Source organism: Oncorhynchus mykiss, chromosome 3 (genome assembly GCF_013265735.2).
Source record: "Oncorhynchus mykiss isolate Arlee chromosome 3, USDA_OmykA_1.1, whole genome shotgun sequence".
NCBI lineage: Eukaryota > Metazoa > Chordata > Actinopteri > Salmoniformes > Salmonidae > Oncorhynchus > Oncorhynchus mykiss.
In genome coordinates, this window is record NC_048567.1 from 18,989,959 (window position 1) to 19,010,894 (window position 20,936).

At 43.7% G+C, this 20,936-nt stretch overlaps 1 protein-coding gene across 2 annotated transcripts in view; it reads right to left on the minus strand.

Moving 5' to 3' along the window:
- LOC110511207 (oxidation resistance protein 1) overlaps positions 1–20,936 on the minus strand; it is a 197,274-nt gene that overhangs the window by 163,080 nt on the left and 13,258 nt on the right. For both annotated transcript variants that reach the window (XM_021592227.2, XM_021592216.2), the window contains exon 2: positions 6,475–6,562. In XM_021592227.2, coding sequence (XP_021447902.1) covers positions 6,475–6,491 — 17 coding nt within the window. In that variant the 5' untranslated portion in view covers positions 6,492–6,562. The remainder of the gene's footprint in view (positions 1–6,474; positions 6,563–20,936) is intronic.

Sequence of the window (20,936 nt, forward strand, 5' to 3'; positions counted from 1 at the left end):
AAGCCCCATATACTACCCACCACTGCGACCTGTACGCTCTCGTTGGCTGGCCCTCGCTTCATTCTCGTTGCCAAACCCACTGGCTCCAAGTCATCTACAAGTCTCTGCTAGGCAAAGCCCCGCCTTATCTCAGCTCACTGGTCACCATAGCAGCACCCGCCCGTAGCACGCGCTTCAGCAGGTATATCTCACTGGTCACCCCCAAAGCCAATTCTTCCTTTGGCCGCATCTCCTTCCAGTTCTCTGCTGCCAATGACTGGAACGAACTGCAAAAATCACTGAAGCTGGAGACTCATATCTCCCTCATTAGCTTTAAGCACCAGCTGTCAGAGCAGCTCACAGATCCCTGCACCTGTACATAGCCCATCTGCAAATAGCCCATCCAACAACCTCATCCCCATACTGTATTTATTTATTTATCTTGCTCCTTTGCACCCCAGAATCTCTACTTGCACATTCATCTTCTGCACATTCTACAATTCCAGTGTTTAATTGCTATATTGTAATTACTTGGGCTATTTATTGCCTTACCTCCCTTATCCTACCTCATTTGCACATGAGGTATATGTCACGCCCTGACCTGAGTATTCTTTGTTTTCTTTATTGTTTTGGTTAGGTGTTAGGTGTGACATGGGTGATGTATGTGTTTTTGTACTGTCTAGGGGTTTTGTAGGTTTATGGGGTTGTTTATCATCTAGGTGTTTATATATGTCTATGGTTGCCTAGATTGGTTCTCAATTAGAGGCAGGTGTTTATCGTTGTCTCTGATTGGGAACCATATTTAGGCAGCCATCATCGTTGGGTATTTCGTGGGTTAATGTCTATGTCTAGTTGCCTGTGTATGCACATTTATAGTATAGCGTGACGGTTGTTTAGTGTCCGTCTTTATTAAAATATATAACATGTATTCTAATCACGCTGCGCTTTGATCTCCTCTTTACGACGAACGTGACATTATATAGACTTGTTTATACTGTATTATTGATTGTATGTTTGTTTATTCCATGTGTAACTCTGTGTTGTTGTATGTGTCGAACTGCTTAACTTTACCTTGGCCAGGTCGCAGTTGCAAATGAGAACTTGTTCTCAACTAGCCTACCTGGTTAAATAAAGGTTAAATAAAAAATAAATGGTTGTGTCAATATCGTCTCAGGACCATTTTGGACACGGCAGCATGATGGCTGAATAACGACCTGAGGAGTGAAGGTGGTACCGGGGTTGGATCCACTCGACTCGCCTCTCCTCACCGTTCATTCGTCTCAGACTATTTTGGCATGTAAACACTGGCAAGCCTCATTAGAGGAGCATATCCCCAGACAGATTACAGATACAAATGACATCAACCTCAGAGAATTATAGGGACCTCTCTTTGTTCCCCCCCGTTCCAGATTTATAGCTATAGCTTCATTAGCGGAGGACTTTCGGGGGACAGTTTTAATGAGTTGGATACAAAACTGTAATTCAGCTCTCCGCTCCATAAATGTTCCCTTGGATGAAAGACTAAATTTAACGGGGCTCAAGTTACCTTTTAATGAGTATGTATAAACACAACCGATTAAGCTGTGACTGGATTCTGAGGCTCTAGGCCCATCTATAACAGTAAAACAGTCTACCTGGTATCAAAGGGAAGTTATAGTAAATGTAATCAAAGACAGACAGGGCTAATGTGTTTTCCCTAGGTAAGGGAAGGTTCTAGATTTATCATCCTCTCCTCTGTCCCAGACTTCATTCCAATAAAATACAAGGTAGCCTAAAGTACTCTGTCAGACGTGAGACTGATTAAAGTTTAATGAAATACTTTTAATTAAAGTCTCTGTGTGCATGCAGATGGAAGCTTCAGTGACTGTGTGTGTGTGTGTGTGTGTGTGTGTGTGCGCGGGGGGGGTTGCAGCTCAGACTTTTAGACAGATAAACAGATTTCCACAGTCGTATTTTGGCTCATTCAGCAGTTTAACAGAAGAAGTACACTTTGTCTCATATTCAGCAAAATGGGATTGAGTTTGAGAATCTGAATTTCCAAGATGGGCTGCTATAAAATATTCACTTTCAGCATATCCATGTCATCTGTTCAGTTGATCCAGTCCCCCTAAAGACAGTGAGGTATCTTAGTTTTACCATACGTTACACAACCTGCTCATAATTATATGCATTTCATATGCATGACTAGAATCACGACAAACCTCTACCCCCTGTGTGTTGACACCATGTATGTTATGCTGTCTATAAATCCTAATAAACAGTATTGAGTCTTAATTTTAGCACAGCGCTTGTCTCAGGGCGGGACAAAGAGGAACAAAACCCATTCATACACCACTCAGCCAAAACACAACCACCACAAGTGCAACAGAAACAACAACAATACAATTCCAACGTTTTAATGTTTGTTGGTATGAAATAGGTTCAAGGTGCTTAAAAATCTTGACTTGATTTACGTTGATAAAACATTGTAATGTCACAAATACAGTAAGGTTCCACCCGAGGAAGGTTCCACCCGAGGCTGACTCATACACATTCTGCCTTACGTTACAACAGGAAGCAGAAAAGGTCAATTTCATACATTATGTAATTCAGGAAAAATCTATTTGATGACCAACATTGATTTGTTATTTGATGACCAACACAGGGCAGTTTGGTTTACATGTGACAGAGGCTGTTGGACATTAATGAAGTGGGCTTGTCAGTAAGCAGGGGAATGTGTTAGGCCTTGATGGGACCATTACTTCCATCAGCTGGTATACATATGAAGAGTACAGTATGCCCAGGCTTGATTGTAGAGCGAGGGAGAGAGAGTGTGGCCTCTGAAAATTGTGTGCTGTGTCATTAGCATGATATGATGGGGTTCTGAGGAGCAGTGGGCAAGGGGACGATTCAATCATGTAGGACTCGTCATCAAGGGATTCATCCACCTTGTGAATCATCTCGCCTTCACTTGATTATATTATATTACATTATCTTATCTTATGTTCATATACTGTATTATCATCAGGTCGCAATGCCGTTTTAATTTTTTTTAAACGTCATAGGAAATCTTCTAACCTTCTATAAAGATAATTACGGTAATTTTCAGGATGGTCCCAGAGGAAAATGGGTATCATTTCACCCCACCAGACCAAAACGGTTGGGAGCTTAACATTTCAGTTCATTTCAGTTAATAAGGTACTTATCTTACAGTTTTTCTCAGTCGCTTTGGTGCATTTCTTAGATCAAAAGTGCAATTCTTGATACTACTTGTACAAATTCCAAATAATCTAGTCACTTGTGCACATCATTAAAGCAATTTCTTATTCCTTTGAACAAATTGCATTTGATAATGTACAAGTGTCAGCTTTTTTCCACATTATCAATTGCTCATGTCATGTTGATCAAAATATAGTAGATGGTTCTCTGTTGAATAGTCTTACCCCTCAAAACATCTAGGCATTAGTTCCTTGCATAAGCCATTACATGCTAAATTGTTGAACTATTTGTCATAAACTGTCAAGCATAGTTTTACACATTTCTATTAGACCTTTTGTACAAAAACGTGAATTGATGAATCATGCAGGTGAAATTGACCCTCACTCATGAAGGAATGTAAAGTGTTAGTTCAACCAACAATCAACCAGTTGTCTAAATTGCTCAAAGGTGCATCTCATGAAGAATCAATTGGCAAGCATATATAGACAGACCACAACACAGAGTTGCAATTTTCCAATAATGGATGGACCAGGAAACGAACAGGGTCAACAGCCAAGAGGAGGAAGAAGAGGAACAATGATGCGTGGTGGAAGGCAAAACAGAGGAAGAGGCAGAAGAGGACATAGGCGCATATCTGATGACATAAGGGCCACTATTGTAGACCTTGTTGTCAATCATGGCCTTACAATGGCTGAGGTGGGTCGAAGGGTGCAGCTGAATATTGGGAGATCAACCGTGTCCTCAATAGTTCAAACGTTTAGAAGAGAGAACGGGTATGTCCACCAATGTACAGTGCATTGTTACTGTATATAAGCAGTATACTGTATACTTCCTACAATGCTTCATATTACAGTAGTCCACTTGTATTTCACAGCATACAGAAATATACTCTATACAGATACATACTGCACCTTACATGCACCCACCTGTATGTTTTACAGTAAAATGTGTGTTCGCATAGTTTTTGTCTATGTGAAAGTGTGCGATGCATCACTGCATTTTTCCCCGCATAGGACTGCAAGATTACCTCAAACCGGTGGCAGAGGATGCCTTTTCACACCTCAACAGGAGGAGGCTATTTGCACCATGGTCCTAGCAAACAATGCCATGAGACTCAGGGAAATACAAAGGACCATTATAGAAGACAACGATGTCTTTGAAAACATCCATACGGTTAGCATCTCAACCATCGACAGGGTGCTGCATAGAAACCAGATGAGTATGAAACAGCTGTACCGTGTACCATTCCAAAGGAATGAGGACAGAGTTAAGGAGCTACGGTACCAGTATGTACAGGTAAAACATATATCCATGTAACTACTTTACAGCAACATTTTATAGTGATACATAGTACAGTAAGCATAAACTGCACACATTTCCATTGCTGTGTAAGGAACATGCAATATATGTACATTTTATGTCACTCTTCCTTACCAAAACAAATTCAACTGTGTGTTCTGGGATATAGCGTATAATGGAGTTGGAATCAAGTGAACCCTCTCACAACTTTGTGTACGTGGATGAGGCTGGCTTCAACCTGACCAAATGCTCTCTACAGGGAGAGACTCTCTACAGGGCTCTCATCCCTGATGATGAGAGGGGTCTGTTTAGAGAGGATTTGCCAAAGTATGTGGTCATTTGTGATAATGTGAGTTTCCATCGATCAAACATCATAAGGCAATGGTTTGTGACCCACCCGAGGATGCTCATAGAATTCCTCCCACCTTATTCACCATTCCTTAACCCAATTGAGGAGTTATTTTCAGCATGGAGGTGGAAGGTGTACGATCGTCAGCCACACGCACAGATGACCCTGCTGGCTGCAATGGATGCAGCATGTGAGGACATCACAGTAGACGCCTGCAGAGGATGGATAAGGCATTCCAAAAGATTCTTTCCACGTTGCATTGGAAGGGAAAATATCCGGTGTGATGTGGATGAGAATATGTGGGCCGACAGACAGGAACGTCTGGATGTGTAGAGACAGCACAACAGTGCTGAGGGCAAAGTTGTGCCTTAGGGGTGGTTTCCTGTGTGTCTTTCTAATTTAGTTTTTTTTCCTTTGTGCCCCTTGGGTTGTCCAGTCTCTTTCAATAAATAACCCACATACAGTAATATGTAAATAGTACTGTTGAAATTGATATATGACATAGAAGTGCAGCCTTGTGCATTTTCAATACAGTAACTGTCATCCGAACTGTAGCCTAAGTTTACATCAGGTAATACTGTCAAAGTACACAGTTACATTAACAACATGCCTAAACATTTTGACGACCTTGTTCGTGAACAATGACTCAATGACTTATCATTCTGATGACACTGACATGATCATTGGCATGAATATTTACTTTTGAGAGATGTACTAAGGATTTTTAGTGACTGACTAGCTTTAGAAACATATCTATTGTATATTGCAGTTTGTACAAATTGTTCTGAGAAATGTACTTATTATTTTGCACATGTTAGGGATGAAGTGAAAAATGCACCCAAGCGACTGAGAGAAACTGTAAAAGCCCTCTATTAGCAAGTTGACGTTCTAGAAGCATTCAACACAGTACAAAATAGTTTCCCCACCATGCATTTGACATGATGTGGGGATAATCTAGACAAAGCTCTTAGAAAGCGTTTGAGGCAGAGAACTCCCATTGGTTTTCTTTGAACACTGATGTTAGACAAGGTGCCTTTGACCATGATTTAATATATTTTTTGTGAACTAGCTGTAACTTCCTGTTAGAACATGCACTGTTATGTGATTAGTCAAGCTAGGCAGTTTGTTTGATTTTATTCTGGGATGAGAGTGTTTTTGTACTCCTGAAAATATGAGGGAGGAGTTCCAGTGGTGAATATTCATTATATTTCAGGACGTAATTAATGATCTCTTTTGCAATACTAATGCCTGGCTTCATTTCATTACAGATGATGTCTGATTGTGTGTGTGTGTGTGTATGTGTGTGCGTGTGTCTCCATGCCTTATGGAAACAATAACATTATATTTCAAGAAGAATAACTAAAATAGAAACAAATATAACTATTAATAAATTAGGCACCTTTAAACTGGCATTATTTGTGATAGAAAAGAGGCAAAATAAAGTTTGTATTGACGTTAACTCAAAAGTCCCCTCTCTCCTTAAAGTCAAATTCAGCTCCAAAACATGAGCAAAAATACAAAAACAGCTGACATGAAATGTCAGTTTGTATCAGACAAAGCCATTTTAAAATGCCCTGAGATTTGTGACAGCCCCCCCCCCCTCCCACAATAGCACAAAAATAGATACAAATCTGTGACGCCATTCTAACCTTTTGGTGCTGAACATCTTGGCGATGTCTTGTTGCTGCTGTTCAGAGGGTTGTTCTAGGTGAGAGGTTGAGCCTTCAGACTGTAGACCTGAGAGGGGGAGATAGGAGGGGAAAGAAAGAGAGAGACAGACAGACAGACAGACACAGAGAGAACACAAACACACAGTGAGATTTTCAGCATGCCAGTGTCACCCAGGAGCTGTCAAGGTAGCATGACCGAACACTCCCCCAATTACCTGCCCTCAAACTGACAGTGGAAGACTGACTAGGCAGCTAGAGGAGGGGCACAGTGCACAAAACACAGCTATGGTTTATAAAACAACATTGTTGTACAGGCGGTGCAGTATATCATGCTAACTTCAACAGGTCACTCTGCATTTACTATGCCTCGTCTGAACGGGTAAATGAATGAGTAATACAAAGTGGTGCACACAGATATCCATACATATTCTGCTGCTCCTGTGTGTTCCTCCCCTCCAGTATAATGTCTGGGACTTTAGCCTCCTGCCCTGTCATGCTCTGTAAAGGTTACCACAGTGGAGGAGAAGATTTAATAATTAATGCAGACAGATCCATGTGGGGCTCACTTCTCAACCTCTCCTATGTAATAAGAAGAGTGGGGGAGGAGGAGAGAAGAAGGGAGGGGACTGAGGCTGCCTGACTGATTGACTGACAGGGCCACTCAGCTCAGTTTAGCTCTAGGGTAGCAGCTTGATTTGGAATTCAGCCCAAGTGAAACTGCCACTCTCCAGCACCAAAGGATGATGTGAAACCAGTGTGGTTAGAGTATCTTTACATTTATAGTCGGATGCAGAAAGAATTAACCCCTCACACACACGCACAATCATTCATACTCTACTCAATTATGTACTGTAATATATGCATTATGACTAAGAGCTCATGTAAATCGTAAAGAACCGATAGTTTTGTAAAGCAGGGTTTCCCAAACTGGGTCCTGGGGCCCCCCTGGGTCCACGTTTAGTTTTTTGCCCCAGCACTACACAGCTGATTCAAATAACCAATTTATTATCAAGTTTTGATTATTTGAATCAGCTGTGTAGTGTTGGGGCAGGACAGTTTGGGAACCCTGGTTTAGAGGACTATTACATAGGAGACTTGGTAGAAATTCAGCTCAGAGGATTAAGGATTATTCAGCTATTTCTGGGACATTGTTAAAAGCCCCTGGCATTATCTCTGACAGCAGATAGACCAAACAACTAGGTTAAAGGTCACATCCATCAGAGGGATATTGTTGGCTATTATTAGGTTACGACATGGTCACCACATGTTGATGATGATCATGAGGACATTATTGTATTTGTTAGGAAAGTATTGTTGCGTCATCCAGCATCCAACACTGGATCAGGAAGACCTGTTTGGTCGAAACACGAACATCTCTTCATGGGGAAATTCAAATTGGATTTTATTTATGAAAATAATGGTCCAAAGATCATGTTAAATATTGGACCCACTATATAGATGATTGCTTTATGATCTGGACGGGTTACGAAATTAAATTAAACAAAATGTCTTAACTACATTAACTCTAGAATACAATCCATTTCCTTCACTATGGAAAAGAACATTAACTCTATACATTTCTTAGATATACTATACTTGTTACAAAGAAGGGACAATCTCTAAGTACTACAGTTCACAGAAAACCTACAGATAAAACTACTATACTGACAGCTGATAGTTATCACCATTTCCCCATAAAGTGAGGTTTACCAGTAAGCCCACTTCATAGCCAACATCGCATCTGTGACACAGAGGAAGAATATGATAGACAATCAAATTCTCTCCTTGAGCGTTTCCGCTTGAGAGGAAACCCCGAAACATGGCTTGATAAAGCTCTAAAACAAGTTAAATGTCATGTTGGTATGAATGATTCGGGAGACAGGCGTAGGAATGCGTATTAGGGGTTTTTGTGCAGCGCAACGACACTGGCCTCGAGGACGATCACAGGAATGCAGTGCGGGTCGATCAGGACCCGATGCAGCTGCCGAAGTTGTGGCGGCGCCGGACGGACCAGTCGCAGCGTCGTCAGACGGGCCATTCCATTAAGGGTTGATTATTCTGTCACGCTGGTATGAATGATTTGTGAGACAGGCGCAGGAATGTGTAATAGTTTTTTTTATTTCACCCAAATTACAACGTGCCATGTAAAGGCTGGAAACCCAAACAAAATAGAGAGGAGTACCTCAAATGAATAACACAAGCGCACAATGATTATCACACGGGACGAGACTCGTAATTACCTGCGCAATCCACAATTTTTTATTTTACCTTTATTTAACTAGGCAAGTCAGTTAAGAACAAATTCTTATTTTCAATGACGGCCTAGGAACAGTGGGTTAACTGCCTGTTCAGGGGCAGAACGACAGACTTGCCAGCTCGGGAGTTTTGAACTTGCAACCTTCCGGTTGCTAGTCCACCACTCTAACCACTTGGCTACCCTGCCGCCCCACAATGGCACGAAAGCCAAAACAAATAGCACAGGTACTCACATGATCAACGGACATAGTAACAATAATCGACCGCCCAATGGAAACCAAAGGGCACATATATACAAATACAATCAGTGGGAATAAGGGCCAGGTGTGTGTAATGAAAGTTCCAGAGGGATCCGTGACGTTAACAGCTTGAAAAAAAGCCAGTTACTTAATAAATCTCAGCAAAAACAGATGGAACAGTTCTCTGTAAACTATACTGAACAAAATGATATACGCAACATGTAAAGTGTTGGTCCCATGAGCTGAAATAAAAGATCCCAGAAATGTTTCATACACACAAAAAGCTTATTTCTCTTGAATTTTGTGAACGAATTTGTTTACATCCCTGTTAGTGAGCATTTCTCCTTTGCCAAGATAATCCATCCACCTGACAGGTGTTGCATATCAAGAAGCTGATTAAACAGCATGATTATTACACAACAGAATGCCACAGATGTCTTAAGTTTCGAGGGAGCGTGCTATTGGCATGCTGACTGCAAGAATGTCCACCAGAGCTGTTGCCAGAGAATTTAATGTTAATTTCCCTACCATAAGCTGCATCCAACATCGTTTCAGAGAATTTGGCAGTACGTCCAACTTGTCTCACAACCGCAGATGGCGTCATTTCAGCGAGCAGTTTGCTGATGTCAACATTGTGAACAGAGTGCCCCATGGTGGCGGTGGGGTTATGGTATGGGCAGGCATAAGCTATGGACAACGAACACAATTGCATTTTATCGATGGCTATTTGAATGCACAGAGATACTGTGACGAGATCCTGAGGCCCATTGTGAGGCCCATTTCTTTTAAGGTACATGTATCTGTGACCAACAAACGCATATCTGTATTCCCAGTCATGTGAAAACCATAGATTAGGGCCGAATGAATGTATTTAAAATGATTGATTTCCTCATATGAACTGTAACTCAGTAAAATCTTTGAAATTGTTGCATGTTGAGTTTATATTTTTGTTCAGTATAAATACTTACTTTCAATGATAGCCATAATGGCATCAAGTCTACTGTCAATAAACACGGGCACGTACAGTGCATTTGGAAAGTACTCAGACCCCTGGACTTGTTCCACATTTTATTACATTACTGCCTTATTCAAAAAATATCACATTCACATAAGTATTCAAACCCTTTTACTCAGTACTTTGTTGAAGCACCTTTGGCAGCGATAACAGCCGTAAATCTTCTTGGGGATGACGCTACAAGTTTGGCACACCTGTATTTGGGGAGTTTCTCCCATGCTTCTCTGCAGTTCCTTTCAAGCTCTGTCAGGTTGGTTTGGGACACTGCACAGCTATTTTCAGGTCTCTCCAGAGATACTTATTTTCCACCATAATTTGCAAATAAATTCATTTAAAATCCTACAATGTGATTTTCTGGATTTTTTTCTCTCTAATTTTTGTCTGTCATAGTTTAAGTGTACCTATGATGAAAATGACAGGCCTCTCTCATCTTTTTAAGTGGGAGAACTTGCACAATTGGTGGCTGACTAAATACTTTTTTGCCCCACTGTGGATTAATGAGCCAAATCTCTTTTTCGTCCACTTTCATATTCAAAAGGATCCACCTTCCTTGCAAATCATTCCTGACTATTTGCACATTCAGAACGATATTTTTGATAATTAATATCATCACACCTTTTGAGTTCCTTTGACCATGACAAAATTATTTCACCACCCCATTTCTTTTTCCACACAACTTCATCTAAGGATGTAGAGTGAGTTTCCTGTAAACAGTATATGTTATATTCCTTTTCTTTTAGCTACGTAAAGACTTACAAGTACAAAGGCAGACAGACAGATAGGCAGACAGGCAGATACGCACAAAAACACAAACACATTTGTTGATCAGTTTTACAGCAGTTTCCACCTTTTTCCTGTCGTAATAGAAGGTGAACGGTTGGGACTTAAACCAGAGAAACAGAGTGGTAGGAGGTACAGTAACTAGGGACCTTGTCTGAGTTAAAGGGTTTTCTTTCCCACATTCATTCATTAAGCCAGCCTTGTGTTTTAGTATAACTATCTCAGAGCGGACCGAGTGTCCTGACAAACACAAATAGCAGACAGAAAATGCGTTGAAGAGAATGCCTTAGCAGCAAGACCTGCTAATACTATTTGAAATCATTTCAAATACTTCACCTGTGCTCGATTGATCTTGCCTGTTGCAATGGAACCAAAATAAGTGCAAACCTCACCCACCTGACACTAGGCAGGCTAAAGCAAATACTCTATTTCAAATACTATTTGAACCCAGTTATGCTTAGCAGTGTGGGTAAACTGCACACAAGTAGACAGACAGGACAGCAGGTATTACTGCTGGTCGATAATACTGCTGGTCAGCACTTCTGTTGAAAGCTGCCTGGTGGACTGACGGAGGACACCCAACAGCCCAGTGGTTATTATGAGCCGGTTATAAGGTCTGTTATACTAAAGCCTGACAGAGCAGTCAACACACTGGCTGATACTGGCTGATACTGTAATGACAGAGGCTTGGATACAGATAGATCCAACTGTATGCATTGTCACAACTGCAAGCCACAAACTCACAGGAATACAGTACCAACGAAGGGGACAAAACCATGTAAATATTTGTCACCCACACAGTGCTGTATGTGCATTAATATCTCATTTCATTGCTATATCAATACCTTAGATTCAAACTGAAAAGTTCAGAATTAATTAATCCACTTAAAAAACTGCTTACATAGCCTATTTTAAAATGTCCTAAAAGATCTAAATATGAGTTAGACCCATGTGCAGCAGTGTCCCAGTTCTGTGTTTACGCTCGCTCTCTCTCTCAATTCAATTCAAGGGGCTTTATTGACATGGGAAATATATGCTTGCATTGCCAAAGCAAGTGAAATTAATAAACAAAAGTGAAATAAACAATAAAAAGTGAAGAGTAAATGTTACACTTACACAAATTCCAAAAGAATCGAGACATTTCAAATGTCATTATGTCAATATACAGTGTTGTAACGATGTGCAAATAGGTAAAGTACAAAAGGGAAAATAAATAAATATGGGTTGTATTTCAAATGGTGTTTGTTCTTCACTGGTTGCCCTTTTTTTCTGGCAACAGGTCACACATCTTGGTGCTGTGGTTGCACACTGTAGTATTTCACCCAACAGATATGGGAGTTTATCAAAGATTGTTTTCAAATTCTTTGTTGGTCTGTGTAATCTGAGGGAAATATGTGTCATTTGGCAGGAGATTAGGAAGTGCAGCTCAGTTTCCACCTCATTTTGTGGGCAGTGTGCACATAGCCTGTCTTCTCTTGAGAGCCAGGTCTGCCTACAGCGACCTTTCTCAATAGCAAGGCTATGCTCACTGAATCTGTACATAGTCAAAGATTTCCTTAATTTTGGGTCAGTCAAAGTGGTCAGGTATTCTGCCAAGGTGTACTCTCTGTTCAGGGCCAAATAGCATTCTAGTTTGCTCAGTTTTTTTGTTAATTATTTCCAATTATCTTTAAGTATTTATCTTTTTGTTTTCTCATGATTTGGGACCAGCTTGCTTAGGGGACTCTTCTCCAGGGTCCTCTCTCTGTAGGTGATGGCTTTGTTATGGAAGGTTTGGGAATCGCTTAATTTCAGGTGGTTGTAGAATTTAACAGCTCTTTTCTGGATTTTGATCATTAGCGGGTATTGGCTCTGCTCTGCATGCATTATTTGGTGTACACAGAGGATATTGTTGCAGAATTCTGCATGCAGAGTCTCAATTTGGAATTCTTGGTTGGTGAGCGGACCCCAGACCTCACAACCATAAAGGGCAATGGGTTCTATAGCTGATTAAAATATTTTCAGCCAGATCCTAATTGGTATGTCAAATTTCATGTTCCTTTTGATGGCATAGAAGGCCCTTCTTGCCTTGTCTCTCAGATCATTCACAGCTTTGTGGAAGTTACCTCCGGCGCTGATGTTTAGGCCGAGGTATGTATAGTTTTTTGTGTGCTCTAGGACAAGATGGATGGTCCTGGCAATTTGTATTTGTGGTTCTGGCAACTGGACCTTTTTTGGAACACCATTATTTTTGTCTTACTGAGATTTACTGTCAGGGCTCAGGTCTGACAGAATCTGTGCAGAAGATCTAGGTGCTTCTGTTGGCCCTCCTTGGTTGGGGACAGAAAGAACCAGGCTCTGGCACACACAACTGGGCACACACTCACACACTAATAGAGGTCACATTAGCTTGGCAGGAAACACAAGGTGATTATTGAAATTCTGTCAATTACTGCAGACAAGAGTAAACAGCCTTTCCATCATTCTTGACTCCTATATTTACCTTTTCCTAATAGTTGTACTGTAGATTTATGAAGGCCGTTATTTTCCCAGGGCATCTTGTTTCCCTCTCCATGTGTGTGTGTGTGTGTGTGTGTGTGTCAACAACTGGATGTCAGAATAACTCAGAGTCGGCAAAAACACCTCATACTAGAGCCAGGAGACAACCAACCAACAACTGTCTATACAGGCAATTCCACAGTAACAGAGTAACACTGAGACTCCGATTCCTCACTTTCAAATGTATGTCAAACCAAAACCAATGATTACAAAGTTTAACAAACCATACAACTCTATGCACAAGGACACTGAACAATTTACAATGAACATTAAAAAATACTTGAAGAACAGTGGAGATGCAGTTTGGTAACAGAATGACAGATTTGAAAGTAAAAGAAGTTGTTTTGTTCTGTATAGTATGATGTTGTTCATACTGGTTTAACCATTAGCAAATTGATGTTCCAGATACTATTTGAAGCATATTTCCATATGTGCCTGATAAATAGCTGTACTGACATAAAACCATAGTACAACACAACAATCTACTTCACATAATACACCATTATACTAGCAATATAATACACTCTGTATATGTGTCCAATGACACCTAATTTAATAATCAGTCTAGGGCTGTTATGGTGAGTGAATGAGGACCCAAAAGCGAACTAACTTAAACAGAGCTTCTTTAATAACCAAACATAGGTAGGCTCAGATAGACCGGCAGATTCCGACAGGACAGGACAAGGTTACAGCAAACATGACGATAGTCTGGCTCAGGCATGAAACACAACAAACAAGAATCCGACAAAGACAGGAACAGAAACAGAGAGAGATATAGGGACCTAATCAGAGGGAAAAAGGGAACAGGTGGGAAACGGGGTGAATGGGTAGTTAGAGGAGACAAGGAACAGCTGGGGGAAAGCGGGGGAGAAAAGGTAACCTAACAACGACCAGCAGAGGGAGACAGGGTGAAGGGAAAGGACAGAGACAAGACACAACATGACAGTACCCCCCCACTCACCGAGCGCCTCCTGGCGCACTCGAGGAGGAAACCTGGCGGCAACGGAGGAAATCCTCGATCAGCGCACGGTCCAGCACGTCCCGAGAGGGAACCCAACTCCTCTCCTCAGGACCGTACCCCTCCCAATCTACGAGGTACTGGTGACCACGGCCCCGAGGACGCATGTCCAAAATTCTACGGACCCTGTAGATGGGTGCGCCCTCGACAAGGATGGGGGGGGGGGGGGGGGGAAGACGAGCGGGGGCGCGAAGGACGGGCTTGATGCAGGAGACATGGAAGACCGGGTGGACGCGACGAAGGTATCGCGGAAGAAGAAGTCGAACTGCGACAGGATTAATGACCCGAGAAATACGGAACGGACCAATGAACCGCGGGGTCAACTTGCGAGAAGCCGTCTTAAGGGGAAGGTTCTGAGTGGAGAGCCAAACTCTCTGACCGCGACAATATCTAGGACTCTTAGTTCTACGTTTATTAGCAGCCCTCACAGTCTGCGTCCTATAACGGCAAAGTGCAGACCTGACCCTCTTCCAGGTGCGCTCGCAACGTTGGACAAAAGCCTGAGCGGAGGGGACGCTGGACTCGGCGAACTGAGATGAGAACAGCGGAGGCTGGTACCCGAGGCTACTCTGAAAAGGAGATAGCCCGGTCGCAGACGAAGGAAGCGAGTTGTGGGCGTATTCTGCCCAGGGGAGCTGTTCTGACCAAGACGCAGGGTTACGAAAAGAAAGACTGCGTAAGATGCGACCAATAGTCTGATTGGCCCGTTCTGCTTGACCGTTAGACTGGGGGTGAAAGCCGGAAGAGAGACTGACGGAAGCCCCAATCAAACGGCAAAACTCCCTCCAAACTTGAGACGTGAATTGCGGACCTCTGTCCGAAACGACGTCTGACGGAAGGCCATGAATTCTGAAAACATTCTCGATGATGATTTGTGCCGTCTCTTTAGCAGAAGGAAGCTTAGCAAGGGGAATGAAATGAGCCGCCTTAGAGAACCTATCGACAACCGTAAGAATAACAGTCTTCCCCGCTGACGAAGGCAGTCCGGTGACAAAATCTAAGGCGATGTGAGACCACGGTCGAGAGGGAATAGGAAGCGGCCTGAGACGGCCGACAGGAGGAGAGTTACCGGACTTAGTCTGCGCGCAGACCGAACAAGCAGCCACGAAACGACGCGTGTCATGCTCCTGGGTGGGCCACCAAAAACGCTGGCGAATGGAAGCAAGCGTACCCCGAACGCCAGGGTGGCCGGCTAACTTGGCAGAGTGAGCCCACTGAAGAACGGCCAGACGAGTAGGAACGGGAACGAAAAGAAGGTTCCTAGGACAAGCGCGCGGCGACGGAGTGTGAGTGAGCGCTTGTTTTACCTGCCTCTCAATTCCCCAGACAGTCAACCCGACAACACGCCCCTCAGGGAGAATCCCCTCGGGGTCAGTGGAGGCTACTGAAGAACTGAAGAGACGAGACAAAGCATCAGGCTTGGTGTTCTTAGAGCCCGGACGATAAGAAATCACGAACTCGAAACGAGCGAAAAACAGCGCCCAACGCGCCTGACGCGCATTAAGTCGTTTGGCAGAACGGATGTACTCAAGGTTCCTATGGTCAGTCCAAACGACAAAAGGAACGGTCGCCCCCTCCAACCACTGTCGCCATTCGCCTAGGGCTAACCGGATGGCGAGCAGTTCGCGGTTACCCACATCATAGTTACGTTCCGACGGCGACAGGCGATGAGAAAAATACGCGCATGGGTGGACCTTGTCGTCAGAGAGGGAGCGCTGAGAAAGGATGGCTCCCACGCCCACCTCTGACGCGTCAACCTCGACAACGAACTGTCTAGAGACGTCAGGTGTAACAAGGATAGGAGCGGATGTAAAACGATTCTTGAGGAGATCAAAAGCTCCCTGGGCGGAAACGGACCACTTAAAGCACGTCTTGACAGAAGTAAGGGCTGTGAGAGGAGCTGCCACCTGACCGAAATTACGGATGAAACGACGATAGAAGTTTGCGAAGCCGAGAAAGCGCTGCAGCTCGACGCGTGACTTAGGGACGGGCCAATCAATGACAGCTTGGACCTTAGCGGGATCCATCTTAATGCCTTCAGCGGAAATAACAGAACCGAGAAATGTGACGGAGGAGGCATGAAAAGTGCACTTCTCAGCCTTCACAAAAAGACAATTCTCTAAAAGGCGCTGGAGGACACGTCGAACGTGCTGAACATGAATCTGGAGTGACGGTGAAAAAATCAGGATATCGTCAAGGTAAACGAAAACAAAGATGTTCAGCATGTCTCTCAGGACATCATTGACTAATGCCTGAAAGACAGCTGGAGCGTTAGCGAGGCCGAAAGGAAGAACCCGGTATTCAAAGTGCCCTAACGGAGTGTTAAACGCCGTCTTCCACTCGTCCCCCTCCCTGATGCGCACGAGATGGTAAGCGTTACGAAGGTCCAACTTAGTGAAAAACCTGGCTCCCTGCAGGATCTCGAAGGCTGAAGACATAAGAGGAAGCGGATAACGATTCTTCACTGTTATGTCATTCAGCCCTCGATAATCTATGCAGGGGCGCAGAGACCCGTCCTTCTTCTTGACAAAAAAAAACCCCGCTCCGGCGGGAGAGGAGGAGGGGACTATGGTACCGGCGTCAAGAGCTACAGACAAATAATCTTCGAGAGCCTTACGTTCGGGAGCCGACAGAGAGTATAGTCTACCCCGGGGGGGGGGGTGGTTCCCGGAAGGAGATCAATACTACAATCATACGACCGGTGTGGAGGAAGAGAGGTGGCCATGGACCGACTGAACACCGTGCGCAGATCGTGATATTCCTCCGGCACCCCTGTCAAATCACCAGGCTCCTCCTGTGAAGAAGAGACAGAGGAAACAGGAGGGATAGCAGACATTAAACATTTCACATGACAAGAGACGTTCCAGGAGAGGATAGAATTACTAGACCAATTAATGGAAGGATTATGACAAACTAGCCAGGGATGGCCCAAAACAACAGGTGTAAAAGGTGAACGAAAAATTAAAAAAGAAATGGTTTCACTATGATTACCAGAAACAGTGAGGGTTAAAGGTAGCGTCTCACGCTGAATCCTGGGGAGAGGACTACCATCCAGGGCGAACAAGGCCGTGGGCTCCTTTAACTGTCTGAGAGGAATGTCATGTTCCCGAGCCCAGGTCTCGTCCATAAAACAGCCCTCCGCCCCAGAGTCTATTAAGGCACTGCAGGAAGCTGACGAACCGGTCCAGCGTAGATGGACCGACAAGGTAGTGCAGGATCTTGAAGGAGAGACAGGAGTAGTAGCGCTCACCAGTAGCCCTCCGCTTACTGACGAGCTCTGGCCTTTTACTGGACATGAAGTGACAAAATGACCAGCGGAACCGCAATAGAGACAGAGGCGGTTGGTGATTCTCCGTTCCCTCTCCTTAGTCGAGATGCGGATACCTCCCAGCTGCATGGGCTCAGCACCCGAGCCGGCAGAGGAAGATGGTAGTGATGCGGAGAGGGAGGCGACGGAGAGCGCGAGCTCCTTTCCACGAGCTCGGTGACGAAGATCAACCCGTCGCTCAATGCGAATAGCGAGTTCAATCAAGGAATCCACGCTGGAAGGAACCTCCCGGGAGAGAATCTCATCCTTTACCTCTGCGCGGAAACCCTCCAGAAGACGAGCGAGCAAGGCCGGCTCGTTCCAGCCACTGGAGACAGCAAGAGTGCGAAACTCAATAGAGTAGTCTGTTATGGATCGATTGCCTTGACATAGGGAAGACAGGGCCCTGGAAGCCTCCTCCCCAAAAACAGATCGATCAAAAACCCGTATCATCTCCTCCTTAAAGTCTTGATACTGGTTAGTACACTCAGCCCTTGCCTCCCAGATTGCCGTGCCCCACTCACGAGCCCGTCCAATAAGGAGAGATATGACGTAGGCGACACGAGCAGTGCTCCTGGAGTAAGTGTTGGGCTGGAGAGAAAACACAATATCACACTGGGTGAGGAACGAGCGGCATTCAGTGGGCTCCCCAGAGTAACACGGCGGGTTATTGATTCTGGGCTCCGGAGATTCGAAAGCCCTGGAAGTGGCCGGTGGATCGAGGCGGAGATGGTGAACCTGTTCTGTGAGGTTGGAGACTTGGGTGGCCAGGGTCTCAACGGCATGTCGAGCAGCAGACACTTCCTGCTCGTGTCTGCCTAGCATCGCTCCCTGGATCCCGACGGCTGAGTGGAGAGGATCCGAGAAGTCGCTGGGTCCATTCTTGGTCGGATTCTTCTGTTATGGTGAGTGAATGAGGACCCAAAAGCGAACTAACTTAAACAGAGCTTCTTTAATAACCAAACATAGGTAGGCTCAGATAGACCGGCAGATTCCGACAGGACAGGACAAGGTTACAGCAAACATGACGATAGTCTGGCTCAGGCATGAAACACAACAAACAAGAATCCGACAAAGACAGGAACAGAAACAGAGAGAGATATAGGGACCTAATCAGAGGGAAAAAGGGAACAGGTGGGAAACGGGGTGAATGGGTAGTTAGAGGAGACAAGGAACAGCTGGGGGAAAGCGGGGGAGAAAAGGTAACCTAACAACGACCAGCAGAGGGAGACAGGGTGAAGGGAAAGGACAGAGACAAGACACAACATGACAGTACATGACAAGGGCAGTGGTCACCACCCTTTTCTGAGTCAAGATCACTTTCGCAATCAAAAAGCTAGCTGAGTATGTATTTTCATAAAACATTACTGTGATATGGCATTAACACAATGTTAAACATTGTGAAATACTGTTAATGCAAGTCACATTGCTCTAAAATAATCGTAAAAATCGAAAAGCCCCAACAGTTTGCATTTTTGGCTTCTTTTATGTCATAAGAAATGTAAATTCATGCGTGACTGCAACTCCCAGTCATTCATCCTTCTGGACGAAGATGGAAAAGAAAGAGAGTGAGGAGCTCCAGTACATCAAGAGAGTATTATTCTACTTTTAATCAATCAATCAATTTGATAGACAGTAATGGAGTTAATCGGTTCCTCTCTGTCCTCACCTCTGCGTCGCTGCACACCGCTCTCTCGCTCCTCTGACTTCAACTTTCTGGCCGATGTTAGCTAGCTAGCATGCTAGATACAGGGCTCGAGACTTTTTTCAGAATCATCCCAAAGTGCAATTTAAACCGTCCCACACTGAAGATGAACTGTCCCAAATTAAAATATGTATTTAAATTTCTGGGGGGAGATGCCAACATGGGTCTACTCATAGGTGATCTAAAAGGCTAATAAGACTAGCCTACTACTGAAATCGATAAATGGGGCTGTCAACTGAGCCAGAAATAGATATATTTTGCATAGGCTAAATGTGAATAAATAATTAGCCTACATGTAAAAGTGTAGCCTAGGTTATATGCATATTGGCTACAGACTCTCATGTCCACGCCGATGCTGACTGACATGAGGGAGGCATCAGAAATTGTAGCCAAGCTTTAATGAGACTTTTAATTTGGCCTAGATCAGTGGAGGCTGTTGAGGGGAGGACGGCTCATAATAATGGCTGGAATGGCGTAGAATGGAGTGAATGGAATGGTATCAAACATATGAAAATTATAGCCGTTCTCCCCTCAGCAGCCTCCACTGGCCTAGATAAGCCAGTCATTTTGACAATTATAATGTAGGATAATTAACATGAACTTCTAAAGGCTTGATTCTCTTGACATACTCGAGGCATGGTTCGTTCAGATCAAATGGTCACAGGAGCAGAGAGAAAGGTCAGTGACTGTAGCACACTGCACACATCAGCCACCTTGCAAGGCAGTCAGCAATTTGGAACAATTTAACCATAAACTTAACTGTTTAAAACCTGGAGGTTTTATTTTGTTTTAGGAGGCATGTCTTCCCAAAATCAGAGCATATGTTGAGGGAATTATTTTATTAACGCTTCATTGTGTCATTGAAACCAGCATTTTCTGTTGTTCTATTGGTTTTCAAATCAACTTTCTTTCATTGTCTAGCAGGCAAAGACACAATCCTAGTCATAAGGCAACCCATGCTAGCATCTTTAGATCTCCCCTCTTACTACATTCCTAACAGATATTCTATGTCACATGAAACCGCTCGCATGTGCGGTGCACTTTTTTAGAACAGTGTGTTCCCGCTAATTGCATTTTGGAACATTTGCGCATAGCCTACTGCCGTGTGCGCATGTGATGTGCTTCTAATGTGAACAAATACGTTTATTAATATTCTAAGCTAAACGTTCTGATCTGTTGCCTTAGCGTCATTGCTTTCTAAAAAAAAAATGAATTTTGGATCAATCGTTCCAGAACTGTCCCAGAGTCTGTTTGAACCGTTCCAGACATGTTTTTTTTCCGTCCCCGGGACGCCCTTAATTTCGAGCCCTGACTACATACCCAGAGAGAAAGCACCTTGTTCGATCCTCGCTCCCTCTCTCTGAAACTGTCAGATGATTATTTCTCAGTTTCTTGCCCTTGCTGTGTTGGCTCTAGTAATGATTGGTAGGACTGGGTGCAGTCAGGATACAATGAAAGAGGAAAACAAGAATGAGCGAGAAGTAAGTAGCTAGCTAGTGCTAGTTAATTAGTTTGTTGTTTTCACATCACTTGTCATGACTGCCTGCAGCAGCACTCTCTCAACACCCAATAACTGTGCTCAA